This window comes from Homalodisca vitripennis, unplaced genomic scaffold (assembly GCF_021130785.1).
Source record: "Homalodisca vitripennis isolate AUS2020 unplaced genomic scaffold, UT_GWSS_2.1 ScUCBcl_2760;HRSCAF=7827, whole genome shotgun sequence".
Taxonomy (NCBI): Eukaryota; Metazoa; Arthropoda; class Insecta; order Hemiptera; family Cicadellidae; genus Homalodisca; species Homalodisca vitripennis.
The window spans coordinates 1-14,107 of NW_025778872.1; the positions used below are offsets into that span (position 1 = coordinate 1).

Here is a 14,107-nt window from a genome sequence, read left to right on the forward strand (position 1 = left end):
TTAACTAGTATATTCTAGTATGTAATATCATTTATTCAGGAATTCAGACGCAAACTTTCTGCTCAACAGCAATAACTTATCAAACACTCCTTAACATAATTATAATAGAATAGGTTGCAATGTATAATACTCCAATCTCAAAAATGAATTAAGTATATTTTGATTTAGTTGATATAGTGAATATTTACTAATCTTCTCTCTAATATCTCTTACGTATTAAATGCTATATTAAATTAATTAAGATTTATAAAAGTCTGCATATGTTTAAAAAACACAAAAATTTTTATACTAAAAAAACTAGGTTCTGTTTTCTAATGGTAGAATGCAAATAATAATATAAATTAAATTATCTTTGATGAAAAGGATGGATTCCAATCCTCGAAACGTCGTGTTATACGTTTTGTAACAATAACTATTGCAAACGTCCGAAATCCTGTTATTTACTATTATAATTAAATTTGCTTATAACTTTTAATACAACTATATATTACCTTGCTTGAATTCCCCAAAAATTACAATTACTTTTATAGGTTTAATAGTAAACATTATAATACTGATTAACTTACGAAAACATAAAATAATGTAGTTAATACACCGTGTAGTTTATTTAGCACAAACATATTTAGTATCAGGATGGAGACGCTCATGGGAGGATGCTCTGTACGGTACGTAAGTGGAACAAGGATCTCTGAGTTTCTCCCTGCTGACTCCACATATCTCGCTGCCACCGTCCTCTCTATACTGGACATGGACGACTCTTACCTCCTCTAACCACTGGACCCGACGCCGGTTTGATACATGTACTCCACCTATAGGGTCATAAATACATGATTTCGGACAGTTCTAAGCATTAAAAACTTGAAATAATAATTAAAATGTAATAACTATGGGTGATATTGTTGGAAATGTGATAGTAAATCAAAAAGGAACAATTAAGTTAAAGGAGAATAAAAGAGTATTTTATCTATCCCGAAACGAAATAAAATAGGTTAATCTGGAGTGTAGCGTCACATGCCAGCTTGACGTCACGTCCTCAACAGGAGATCCTCGTGGTTACCTCCAGCTGCGTCACATATTCAATGAATTTAATTATTAATTAACTGTCCAGAATCATAAATTAATTTTATTAAATACCTTGATTGCTTATCACAAACGAGTGCCACGTTTCATTTTAACTACCAAAAAATTACATTTATAAGGAATACTAATCACGTTATTTTTGTGTTTGGTTTTCAGGATAAACAAAATAATAAATTAATTGTCTATTTAGTTTTGGGTTAATAACATACATTTTTCTAAAACAACTTATCTGATCATAAATATTATGGTAAGGCAATGTGCTGACATGTATTGATATATTTATGGTATGTGCTAGTGATGGGAAAATCGAATACTTTAAAGAATCGAATACAGTGAATTCGAATTCACCCCTGTATTTGAATATGTATTCGAATACAAGTATTCGAATACTTTTGCTCAGCTGAGCGTTTCTAACAGACAGGTCTAGACCTGTCTTACTTCTTTCCCGCGATCTATTGTTCCTGGGTTATTTCACTTGTTTGTCACGAATTCACCACTGTATTCGAATACTTTGGCTTTTGGTACCTCGTATAAACAAGTCATACCCATGATATACGAACTTCAGAAGAAATTATCTTTGTTTACCTGCTACTTCAGTTCCGTCTGAAAGACTATTTTCCACAGCAGGTCTTCTCACTAATTACCGTAGAAATAGACTGAAGCCAGAAAACCTCAATAATATTTTGTTTGTACACAACAACATAAAATAAATATTCATATTCGTCTTTATTACTTAGGACTGTAACTCTTAAATTAATAATATGTATTTTTAAATTTAATAATTATACATTTTTCAAGTATTAAAATTTGTAATTATTTTTTCAAATTATGAATCTCCCCTAAATTATTCTGTTCAAAGTCTCCATATATGTATTCATTTTAAACCCCATATGAATACGAATACAGCTCTTGGATATTTTATTTGAATACTATTTGTCAGAATAAACGAATACTCCAGATTTGAATTCAATTCTTCCAGAGAAATTGTATTCATTTCAAAAGTATTCGAATTCATTTTGATGTATTCGAATAAGTGAATACTCAGGCTGTATTCGAATATTATTCGATTCTGAATTTGATTCTCCCATCACTAGTATGTGCCCATGTTTGGTAATCAGAGCCAGTTGAGAGAGAATGTTTATAAGGGGTAGTCACAGTTAACAGTGGTAGAAAAGTATATCGGCTATATTACTAATGTAAATTATTATAGAGTATTACATGTTAACTGATTAATTTGGTGTTTATTTTATGAATACTGAAGTTTTATACTTATTACTGTTTGTTACATATATAATTAATTTAAAATTACACACTGGCTGATAATTTTGATAATTGCCTGAGCGTTAATGAAATTTTTCACTCGATAGGATGGAGCATTTTAATTTATGTGCAATTGTCTCAAACGATATCTCAAAAATTAAAATTTTATATGAGGCTTCATTTTTATATGAACAATATCGAGTTCGATCATGATGCGATCAAATTCCATGGAATTTGACCGTTAGTAAATATTTTTACACTTATGATACGGGCAAACATTATAGCGGCGAGAAAATTAATGAATACATTTGTTGGAAATCTGAGTACATAATATGAAAATGAAATTTTGATATGTTGAATATTCTGCACCAAATTTATAAATAAGGTTTTAATAATTAACACTGCCAGAAGGAACAAACATGGGAAAAAATGAGAATATAAAAAAGAAAGATTTTAACTTTACACGTAAAAATTTGGCTCAATCTTTAATTTTCTGCAGAGAAAAGAACGAGTTATATGATAATGCGTGTTGGATCCTGGAGTTTGGCTGAGTGTCATTGAAACTGTTTACTCAGTAAATTTAAAAAAATGTTTTTCCTTCTGCCGGGGGTATGGATAACTTTTTCTGTACGACTGCCTGTTTGTCTATTTTATGTAGGCTTCAGAACATAATGAGCCATAGGCTAGAAATTTTAATTTAACGCAACGGTCGCTTTAGTGTAAATCTAAATTTTATATATCGTTTACTACCGTACTCAAGTTAATTTCAAAGATTTTCTTCGTTTCAAATAGAAAGATCTTACATTTTTTTAAATTATTCAGTTATTTAGAAACAATATACTAAATAAAAATTCTCATACAGTTAAGATTTCTCGTATACGTTACCATTTTTAGATATTCCAAGGTCAACATTACGGGATTTGTCGTGGGATTGAATCTGGTGTTCGTGATCCCCCGTCACAGTACAGTTGGAGACTATAGATTGCTCGCTCATCGGTTGACGGCTAAACACGTGACTCAAGAACCGCTTTCCTATTGGCCGGATGGCCATGTTGCCGGGTAGCGGCATGTTTATTGTTTTGGCTGTTGGTCTCGTGGTCCGAGCGTTGCCCTCTCATTGGTTCATTTACAATCACTTTACTCACACCAGTCGTCACTCCCGAAGTGTCAACGCTTGATTCATCCTCTTTATCAGAGTCCATCAATATTATTTCCTCATTCGGCAGGCATTTGGCTGCTGCATCAACTCAATCGGTCATTTACATAGAATATTTTGTACAAAACCATATTAATGTTTTTATTAACCACAAAAACTTACTTTATTGGTAACAGTTTCTGATAAAGGAATTGAAATGAAATAACAGTATGAGCTTCGATAAAAATATGGATGAATTACATGATTTAGAATACACCCCTTCCCTGCTACAGATACATTAAATTCTTTATGTAAAGATGTTTATAATCAAAATATAATGGTCATCCCAGTGCTTGATTTCTATAAAAACACAGTGCTTCAGCATATATTAACAGTATTTAATTATAATAGCTCAGTCTGTGTTAATAACATTGTACCTTATTATTATTGTTTATGTCAGCTATATGGTATATTTATGCTCACCATCTAATATGTTGTAATTATTAATAAGTTTAGTAGTCAATAATGAAATATCAAACAAACGCTTACCGATTTCTCAAATTAACCATTAAAGTTGTTTAACCTTGAGTATTTTCTGCTAATAAGATTTCAGATGTAAAATAAAACGACTGTACTGTATAAATGATATAAACGTATGTCTCTAAGAATTAAACATGTGAATATTTATTAGTAGTCAGTTTCTGTGAGTACATTGTGTTCAGTGCATACAATGCTTCCAGCTGGTAGTAACATTAATTGTTATTGTTATACTGTGTGCCACATGGTCCTGTTTTATTACATGCTGTTTAGTCTCATGTGCCTAGACTGTTACGGATTGGGATCTATTTTTAAATAGTTTTAAATTGAGAACGAAAATGAGGTTACAGATGGCAAGCTGTAATTTTTACACTTGGCACGGGTGTATGGACAGCAGTCAAATATATTAATTTTAAGTCATAAATTGAATGTTTATCTCTCAATAAGTAAAGAGAAAAGTCAACTATTAAATAATTCTCCTGTTCTAAAAGTGTTTCTTAGTCTTTTCAATAGTATCATTTATATTTCTTTATTAAAAACTATCATGTGAAACTTCTATAATCTTTGCCAATGGTCCGAGTATGTTTATAAATCTTAAGGTATGACCGAACCAGAGTAAATATTTACTGAAAAACCATCCATTGAAAGATCATGACTGCAAGGAATGGATATTCTGCTGCTCCCATGAAATTAAATGGAATCCCAATACACCTAATATTAACAACACGAAGAATGAATTTTGGACCTACCCGATACATCTATAGAGGTGCTATATATAGTGAGGTACTGTTTTCGAAAAGTTTAGTGTTTTAATTTGACCTTTAGTATGAAGTTAGAGTAACAGGTGGTCCTTAAAGTTACAACAAGCTTCTCAGGTGATTCTAGCGTTGTTTTAGCATTTTATTATGTAGCTTAGCTGACAAAATTACAGGAAAGTGCATTTTTCGTTTTTTCGTCTTCACTGAATGAGAAATGAGAAATTGTAGTAGAACATTTTTATATGAGTTACAATTATTTCATTTTCTTCCAATCTTTTCGAGTGGTAATTTCCTTTACTTACTTATATACTGATTACATATGACCTAATAATAAAATGTTTCAATTAATGTAAAATGAATATTCACTTACTTTTCAAACAGCAGAGTAAATAGGTAAGACGAGAGGAAGAACCTGTTTCGTCCATAAAATGTTAATCTATGTTTACTGCCTTCACGCCATGTTAACTTGGATGTAGAATATTCCACGAAATAATTTGTTGTATTTAACTATACCAAGTGTAACGAGTTGTTGCCAAGTAACATATTTAAGGAGAACAATTACTACATAATTATACAAATAAAAAATGTTATCTAAGTCATCGTGCTAAGATGAATACCCATTTTCAGCCCCTTGTATCTTACCCATCTGTAAAGTTCTATACTGGTGAAGAAACTTTTAAGATCGTTTCCGAGCAATATAATATGAAATATTTGAGAGTACAGATTTTATTCAAATTACTATTGAGAGAATCTGCTTCTTGTATGTTATTTGATATAGAATGCGCTTCACTCACTCTTTAACTGGCTGAAAAATACAAAGCCTTGATCACAACTGAATAACGAGCTTGAAATTTTAGGGAAGCTTTGAACTTAAGAGGCTGAAAAGTTTAGAAACGTACTCATTTTATTTTTTATTTCTTGATAAATCACCATTATCATTGCACTATAAGTTTCATCATTTAAAATAACAATAACATGATTAGTTTATGTCTATCTTTTTCTTTTTCTATTCTATTATTTTCCTTTTTATAGCTCTTAAAATAATGTTTCTTGCGCACTCTATAAGCTCATCCCGTATGTTGTTTCACATATACAGCCATATAACTTCATATAATAGAATTTGTTGCCTCTTTGTCATGGTAGCATCATCATCATAACTGATTAAATTATTACTTTTTACACTGCTTGAATGTAGTTAATATGCATCCAAACAGAGTATGTTACAATTAGTAATTTTGAGTTATCTTTCAATAATACAATTTTAATTTTGTTTAAATATTTACATTGTATATTAGTACTATTTTTGATTGCAAACTCATGTAAAGATGGACTCGGGTCTCACACACAGGCTTTTGCCCATGTGGGTACCTTCTTGTATATATTATTATCACTATATTGAGATAATAAATGAGTAAATGAGATATATAAATTAAATAAAAAAAGAAATTTTTTGAAAAGGATGATTCTACTGCATTTAGTTGTTAAATCTGGTACATTAAAACTTAAACAAATAAACTTCCAGGTTCTGATAAAAGCCAATAGAATTTACATTTTAAAACTATCATCTTCTGATAGATTCCAGCATCCGTTAGGTCTTAAATAATAACAGTTTTAAATTGAGAACTGGAAAATACTACATATAATATTGCTTACACATTCTTCGTGTAATTTTTTATATATTTTAGGTTACTTTTAAGTACTTATTCTAATGTAATTATAAAATACATGCGTGAAACTCTCTATGTACATTAGCTTCAGATCACGTTTCATGTAGCAGGGCTTTGTATATATTTATATATCTTTCCCACCTGATGATATATATATATATATATATATATATATATATATATATATATATATATCATCAGGTGGGAAAGATATGAAAAGAGTAAATGTGGTAAAGTTAAATAATGAGAACAGGGACAATATAATGTTTACACTGGAAAGGGATCAAGAAAGTATTATTAATGAGAACCTCAACGTAATCCGAGATAACAGATGAGCTGTAGGTTCTCGTTGAGTTTTGGTCGTTTATAATACTGAGCAATGAACAATAATATTTAGTTTAGAGAAATTCTAATTCTTCGACATAATCTTTTACGGTACAATGATAAAATACATAAATTTACCTTTTTATGTTATAAATAACAATGTGGATTATGGCTACTTAAAATGACTAGATTTTAATACTATAAATTCTTTTACGAGTATGTTAGTTATTTCATAAGTTTTTTTACATTTTTAGAAATATGACTTCAAAGAAATTACTCTTTGTAATAATACTCGGTAGAACTTTCATAATTAACTAAACTGTACACTGTACGGTGAGTATTCTTTGTATGCACATAATGTTAAAATCTTACAATTTCCTAAATCTAAAAGTAAGTCCCCACTAATAATAAGTAAAGGAATATTAATTGAAGACCGCTATCAAATCCCAAACAGTTTTGCATTTGTTAAACATCCAAAACGGTCATTATCTTAAAATAAGAACTTCAGACCTTAAAGTACCACTTCGATATTTATAAACTACAAGTTAAAAAAGCAATATAGTGTTTTATAACATTTAAAATTTGTTGTATATTGCCGTACCATCTTCAACCTGGAACTTCTCATCATCTTTATAATCTGGCAAATATAAATTACTCATTGAAGCTCAAGAACAGACCATCAAACACCAGGTTTCATTTTTCAGGAAACAATACTCCTCCCTTCAGGTATTCCTCGGAGGTGTTGGTTGCAAAACTTATTATATACTTATCATATTAAGGCGCAAGTCTGGTTTGAAGTAAAGCCTCTACCCAGCTGCACATTATACCAACTAATCTGTAGCCACATCGATAAAAAACCACGTACGAAAATAATTAGCACACGTTCATTCCTCACCTACTTATACGAACCTTTCTATTAGAGAATACATTTATTTATTTCCAATAACATTTTTTGCTCAAGCAGTAAATAATTTTAACGAATACATAGAACAAATATACTAACAAACACAATTTTGAATGGAATGAGTCACACTGTTTCAAATGATGCCTCTATATGCTAATCACGTCAGGAGGCTCTGTGTCGATGACAGACTGAAAATTGTCATTTGTCTTTTGTGGTTGAGTTTAAAAAAACGGTCTGGCTGATCATTTCATGTCTGACCGGAGTAAACTGCAAAGTCTAAATGTATTGAATTTTTTACTAAAGTAGGTTTTTGAGAACTTTTAGATTAAAAGTCATAAATGAAAACCATTATAATTAAAGTATTAAACTATTAAAGTGTTTAATGTGTTTTAATTGACGTTGGTGAGAAATGTTTTACCTTAAATTATAGATCGTTTAACATCGGTGGAATTGAATGGTGACTCGGTTTCACAGATGGTGTGAGAAATGTGTAGTTACTATTGCCTATTTTTCGTCGCCTAATGGATTTATCAGCCTTTTTTCTAGAACCACGCCCATCTCTAATAACCAACTCATCGCAATTAACAACACTTAGAGGAGAGTGGACCCATCTTGAGACAAATATTCGGGATTTTAGTATTAGTAAAAAAACTTTTGGCATATTCAGTGTGAATTGTTTGATCAAATGTATAGGAGATAATTTTTTATACTACATATGAAATGAAACTTAAAAGGAGTGTACTTTTTCCAGATCATAATGTATTGCACCGGTCCATTATATACCATCTAATTTCTTCAATAAAATACTGGTACAACGTGAACTTGTACAGAATATTATATACAAATAATATATGGATAGTTGTTAAAGAGTATTTCATAGTGGAAAATTTAAAAAAATTTCAAATCTCTAAAGAAGCTAAAAAAGATATTTAGAAAAACTAATAATTATTTCCAATAACTTCATTTTCCCTGCACTCTGTTCTAGTGTATTAAATACGCGTTATTTAAATAAATATCCACGACTGTTTACGATTTGATATGCTTGTAAAAATTGGATGTCTAATTACGAAATAAATAATATATCCATTTACTACTACCTAACTCTATTTTTGGTTCATTACGGGAAGAGAGAACACACAGATTTATTAAAGTAGTTGTAGTAATGGCTGCAGCAAAGTAAGTTATGTTCTAATGTAATTGCCAACACACCCCTAGAATACATTAACCATTGAAATGTATTAAAATTCCGCAGTAATAATAGTATTTATAAAGCAGGTTTAACCAGAACAATAAATAATCTAAACTACTCATATATTACAAAACGAGATGCACTAGTTTCAGAACACAAAGAAACGAATTGCAGTTTCAGAACAGTTCAGATACATTCAGTATGAAACATTACTGCATGCTGACATTAATGTGCCCTATAAATTCTTCCCCAATATATGACGTAACATAAAATCCTACCTATTCTATTCCATTCATCTATCAGCAACATACATTATTTTATTATGGGTTCAACAGGTACACATATAATATGATATCATTATATTTTCAGTTTCAATGATTCACAAGGCAAAATGGTGGTATTTAGTAAGTATAGTTTTGTTGAAATCAAGCGAAATGTAGTAGAGTGAGCACCTTAAGTAACACTTTTACCAAGGAAATAATCTTGCCTAGATCACAATACGATTGACTTTCCCATTCCACAGTTTCACGTAGTAAAATTTAAAAATTTGTATCGAATTACTATTTGAAAAATTACAATTATATTCAAAAAATAACTAAAGTGGCACAACCTAGCACACAAACTTGTAAATCCTTCTTAGGCCTTACAATGTACATCTGCATAAGATGGAAATAATAATACCAAGGATAAATGAATTTAAAAATAATATTTAAATTTAATCAAGTTTCATTTTCATAGGTATTAGTAATACTTATTATTAATTTAAATACATAATTATTACTATTAAAAATGAAGAACAACACAATGTTATATTGTACTAATAAATAATTCTTAAAATAATAATACATTTCAGAGACAGTTCATACTTAATAACAATTCGGTAAATTTTTGCAATGTGGGATACGTAGAGAGGGCGTCTTAGCCTCTTTACTTTCATAATAATCCATGCACGTTTGGTTTACATAACATTTTATGTAACTCTTGAAATTGCTGTACGTATATTCCAAACGTTCTATATTTATTAGGAAACAAAGAAACGTAACCATATATTAAAGTAACATTACGTTAACTATTCTTAAATTCGAGTTGCGTTCTTTATTTTATGAAACTAATGTATTTCATAATTTATTTTATACCAACTGCTAAATATTGTATATTTTTGGACATTGTAATGTTCCTTACTCGATTTTCTTTTTATCTTTTTTACATCCAAATAATGAAATTAGAGTTTTTTATAGCAATGTTACTACGAGAAAGGGATCTGTAAATTATCATTAATGTGGAGCAAGCCGCAACGTATCCCATAATAAAAGATGAGTTAGAGGTGCTCATTGAGCTGTGGTCATTTATAAGACTAAATTATAATCGAAAATACATTTATAATGAACATTTAATTTGTATTAAATTTTTAATTAATTTATTTAGCAATACTAGCTCCGTCAGACACTAACAAAACCAGATAATAGCTCCAGCGTAACCAACAACCTATTAAATTGCCATAATACTAACCTCAACCTAACAGCCAGTGTCATTAGCCACTAGCAATAGTACCTCAAGCGTAACCAACACCATATTAGATTGCCATAATACTTACCACTACCTAACAGCCAGTGTCACTAGCCACTAACAATAGTAACTCCGCGTAACCAAACAACATATTAAATTGCCATAATACTTACCTCCACCTAACAGCCAGTGTCACTAGCCACTAACAACAGTAACTCCAGCGTAACCAAAAACCTAGTCAAGTTCCATAATACTGATCTCCACCTTACATCCAGTATCACTAGCCACTAGCAATAGTATATTCAGTGTAACGAACACCATGTGCCATAATATTGACCTCCACCTACTATTGAGTGTCAGCAACCAATTACAACAGCAATAGTAGCTCTAGGATAATAAACAGATTAGTCAATATGTTTCATTTCATCTCGTGGAATCTTTTCTATTAATGTTAGGAGTAAACTTTTATTTTGGACTACTGAACAAGAAAGATTATTTTAATAATTTCCTTCAAGTTGATAGAAGTTATCAAGCAGATAACTTCAATATATATTTTAAAATATTCCTAATAGACGTTAAAATGATAATTTTAATTATATAGATGTTATTATATATACAACGTGTGGTCAGACTTCACTGAGGTTGTTTGCAATTTTTCAAATCTATAGCTATTACATTCTCGAGATGTTCTGCACACAAATAGATAGGCAGGAAATCATACTAAAAGTAATGTTTATATCTTCCATCAGACAAAATAAAATTGTGTCAGCTTACAGGTTGATAAGCTTCATTACCGGTGAGCCAAATTCTATGCTTGGACATACACTGTTATAGAAATTGTTACTTTATAAATGAAGTATACTTGAAAATTAAAAGTTTACAGTTGAAAAATCTATTGATATATATTTGCACATAAATATGTATAAATTCTATTTTTCCGTTAAATTAGGTTTTATACCAGTATCCAATAAATAAAAGTTTTGGTGAGTTGTGGAGGGTACTACAACGAAAACGTGCGCTGACGTCTATTCTTCTCATAAATTTCAACATTGACTTAAAGTCACCTTAAAATTAACTTACCTTATCATCCACACACCAATTTAACATAGGACGTCTAATAAATTTTGAAAATTTTTTGCTTAAAACATTTTAGAGAATCAAACATTTTAAATCAATCTGGCGATGGGAACTTTGAAAATTACTTTAACCGGCCAGCTTCTGAAATAGTTATTTTAATTTAAAATTATTTGGAAATTTGTCTTTGATATCAGATTTCACTTTATAACATTTAAATTTAAGTGAATAAAAAGGTACTATTTCCTTAATATTTTAATTGCATTTTAAGAAAAACAGCCTCCACCTACTGCTGTTTTATTAATAGTTTTATAGCCTAATTAAACTGTTTGTCAGCTGTATGAATCTGTCTGCTAGAACTATTTTTAAGATGAATTATATTTTTACATTTAAATGAACATCCTTCAAACTCGTAATAAAAATAAACATTCACACTAATTTTTTTAATGTGAAGTGAGAAATAATTGCTAAACTAAACGTTTCAAACTGTTGAGATCCACTTCACTTCTCTCGTAACATCGGTGCTCTTTTCAAACCTCCTCATCCGTGAAACGAAGTATTGCAAAGGTATAGCCTACATAACGAAGTTGTAGAAAAAAACTGACGTCGAAACGCTCGTCAAGTAGTCGACTTATTTCATACGCCAATGATCCTTTTGATAACTCTGAAAGAGTTTACATACTTCCTTATCCACGCTTTTCTGCCATACTTCCAGGGTTTGTGACAAACCTGTTTTCATTTCAAACTTGAATTTAAAATGTATCGATTACTTGTATAATCTTAGTGCAAACAATTCTTTGGATAGTATAAAAGTAATTTGTGTTTGAAAGTATATTTACAAGCTAGCTTAGAAATAGTTGCACCGGATAATAAAATAAAGAATTAATAAAACAACGACACCTCAAGGTTATACATGTTTTTCAAAAATGAAAATTGTTTCCAAAACAGCCTTTCATAAAATATGCGATATATTTTAATTTGACAAGTAAGGAAATTCATTGATTATTATAAGAATGTTACTTTAAAGGTGTATAGTAAGTAGATTTAAATGCCCCTAATATGGTATCCCAAAACTCTCCTTAAAATAAACAGAACCAGATGCTATTTCATTCATAAAAAGTGTTATTATATTATATTTCATATGCAGCAACAACTTAGTAACTTATAACTTTATAACCAATCCAAAAAAATTATTAACTTTTCAATTTGTAAGAATTTAATTTTGACCGTAACTTTTTTAGAGCATAAACTTGTGTATACGTGTATATATGCATATATTATTGTATAGGTTGTGCACAAATATTAACTTTCTCAACTGGAAGAATAGATGCCATTAGCCGTTTAAAGGTTACGTATTGAATACATTAGTTTCATAAAATAAAGAACCAAACTCGAATTTAAGAATAGTTGACGTACATCACTAAAACTCATTACTGTACAATGGCTCTAATGCACTCTAAAAATATCCGTGAGTAGATAATAATATGGCGGTCCTAGCGCACTTTCGGAGCCGACCGAAAAGCAATGTAAAATACTGTTCAATGTACCATAAAGGAAGCTGAGAAATAACACAGCAAATCTCAATGAAAAATTAACCGAATCTACAGTCGTTCGTCTCCAAAAGCGATCCAGGATCGGTTCATTACTATCTACTCCTGAGGAATGAAAAATTAACCGAATCTGAGCTTCTACTTTCTTGAGCTGTGCTTTGTAAAATGTTGTCAAATCTGCTACGAATAAAGGAAAAATCTTCGAAATCTTAATAAAATTTAATCAATTTAAAACATTTTTACTAAAAACATACTTTAATAAAAAAACTGTTCTACTAAATAGCAAACATGAACTCACCAAGCTCTCTTCAGTTTCTAGCATTTCAAGAAGTTGCCAGGGGGGAAAATTGTAAAGAGTTCAAAGAGTTACCAGAATATTGCAAACTACAATTGATATCAGCATTAAATTTAAAGGACTTGGATTCCAAATATATTTCAACACGGATAGCTCTAGCGGACATGTATGAATTAATTTCAAAAGATCTTGGACAAAGGTTAAAAGAAAAACAGCAAACAGAATATTTTAAGAAATTTTGTATGGAGTTTTTTGGGCACTATTATAACTTTATCCACCATAATTTGATCAAAACTATGAAGGATTGGAGCTACAGAAGTGTTTATGAAAGAGGATGTAGGAATTATACAGCATTATTAGAGACTCTTTGTCAATATCAAGATTTATCAATAAAATTCATTAAACAAAACAAAGAATTCTTGCTTTTCGTTTTTGATGACATTTTGGATGAAATGAAACACATTAATGTTCGTAATATTCCTTGTGATTCTAAAGAAGAAAGAGAAAATCTAATTCTTGAAAAATTCAAGCGTTTACATGGCGGTTGGAGCCCCGAGGAGTTGGAAGTATATTGATCAAGCCACGAAATAAAATCCTTATTCTACAAAATTGATAGTAACACAGTCTTTATCTTTAATAGTCTTCTTTCCAGTAACAACCAAGTGTAATTTATCATGTTTATTCAATTCTTTAATCTTTTTTTCATCCAAAACAGTCAAAAGTCTGTTCGGTAAGTGTACTTTATAATCTTCCAACTCGGCAATTATTGTAAACCCGAATTTATCCTTCATTTTCTTCAAATTCAAAATTTTGTATTTCTTATTTTCT

The 14,107-nt window shown here is 30.2% G+C and overlaps 1 protein-coding gene across 1 annotated transcript; it reads right to left on the reverse strand.

Moving 5' to 3' along the window:
- Window positions 1-576: 576 nt before the first annotated feature.
- Window positions 577-3,416, reverse strand: LOC124372219. Its single transcript, XM_046830588.1, has 2 exons — window positions 3,226-3,416; window positions 577-809 (listed from the first exon to the last, which is right to left on the reverse strand). The coding sequence occupies exons 1-2, from the start codon at window positions 3,407-3,409 to the stop codon at window positions 604-606; spliced, it is 390 nt and encodes a 129-aa protein (XP_046686544.1). The 5' UTR covers window positions 3,410-3,416; the 3' UTR covers window positions 577-603.
- Window positions 3,417-14,107: the final 10,691 nt, after the last annotated feature.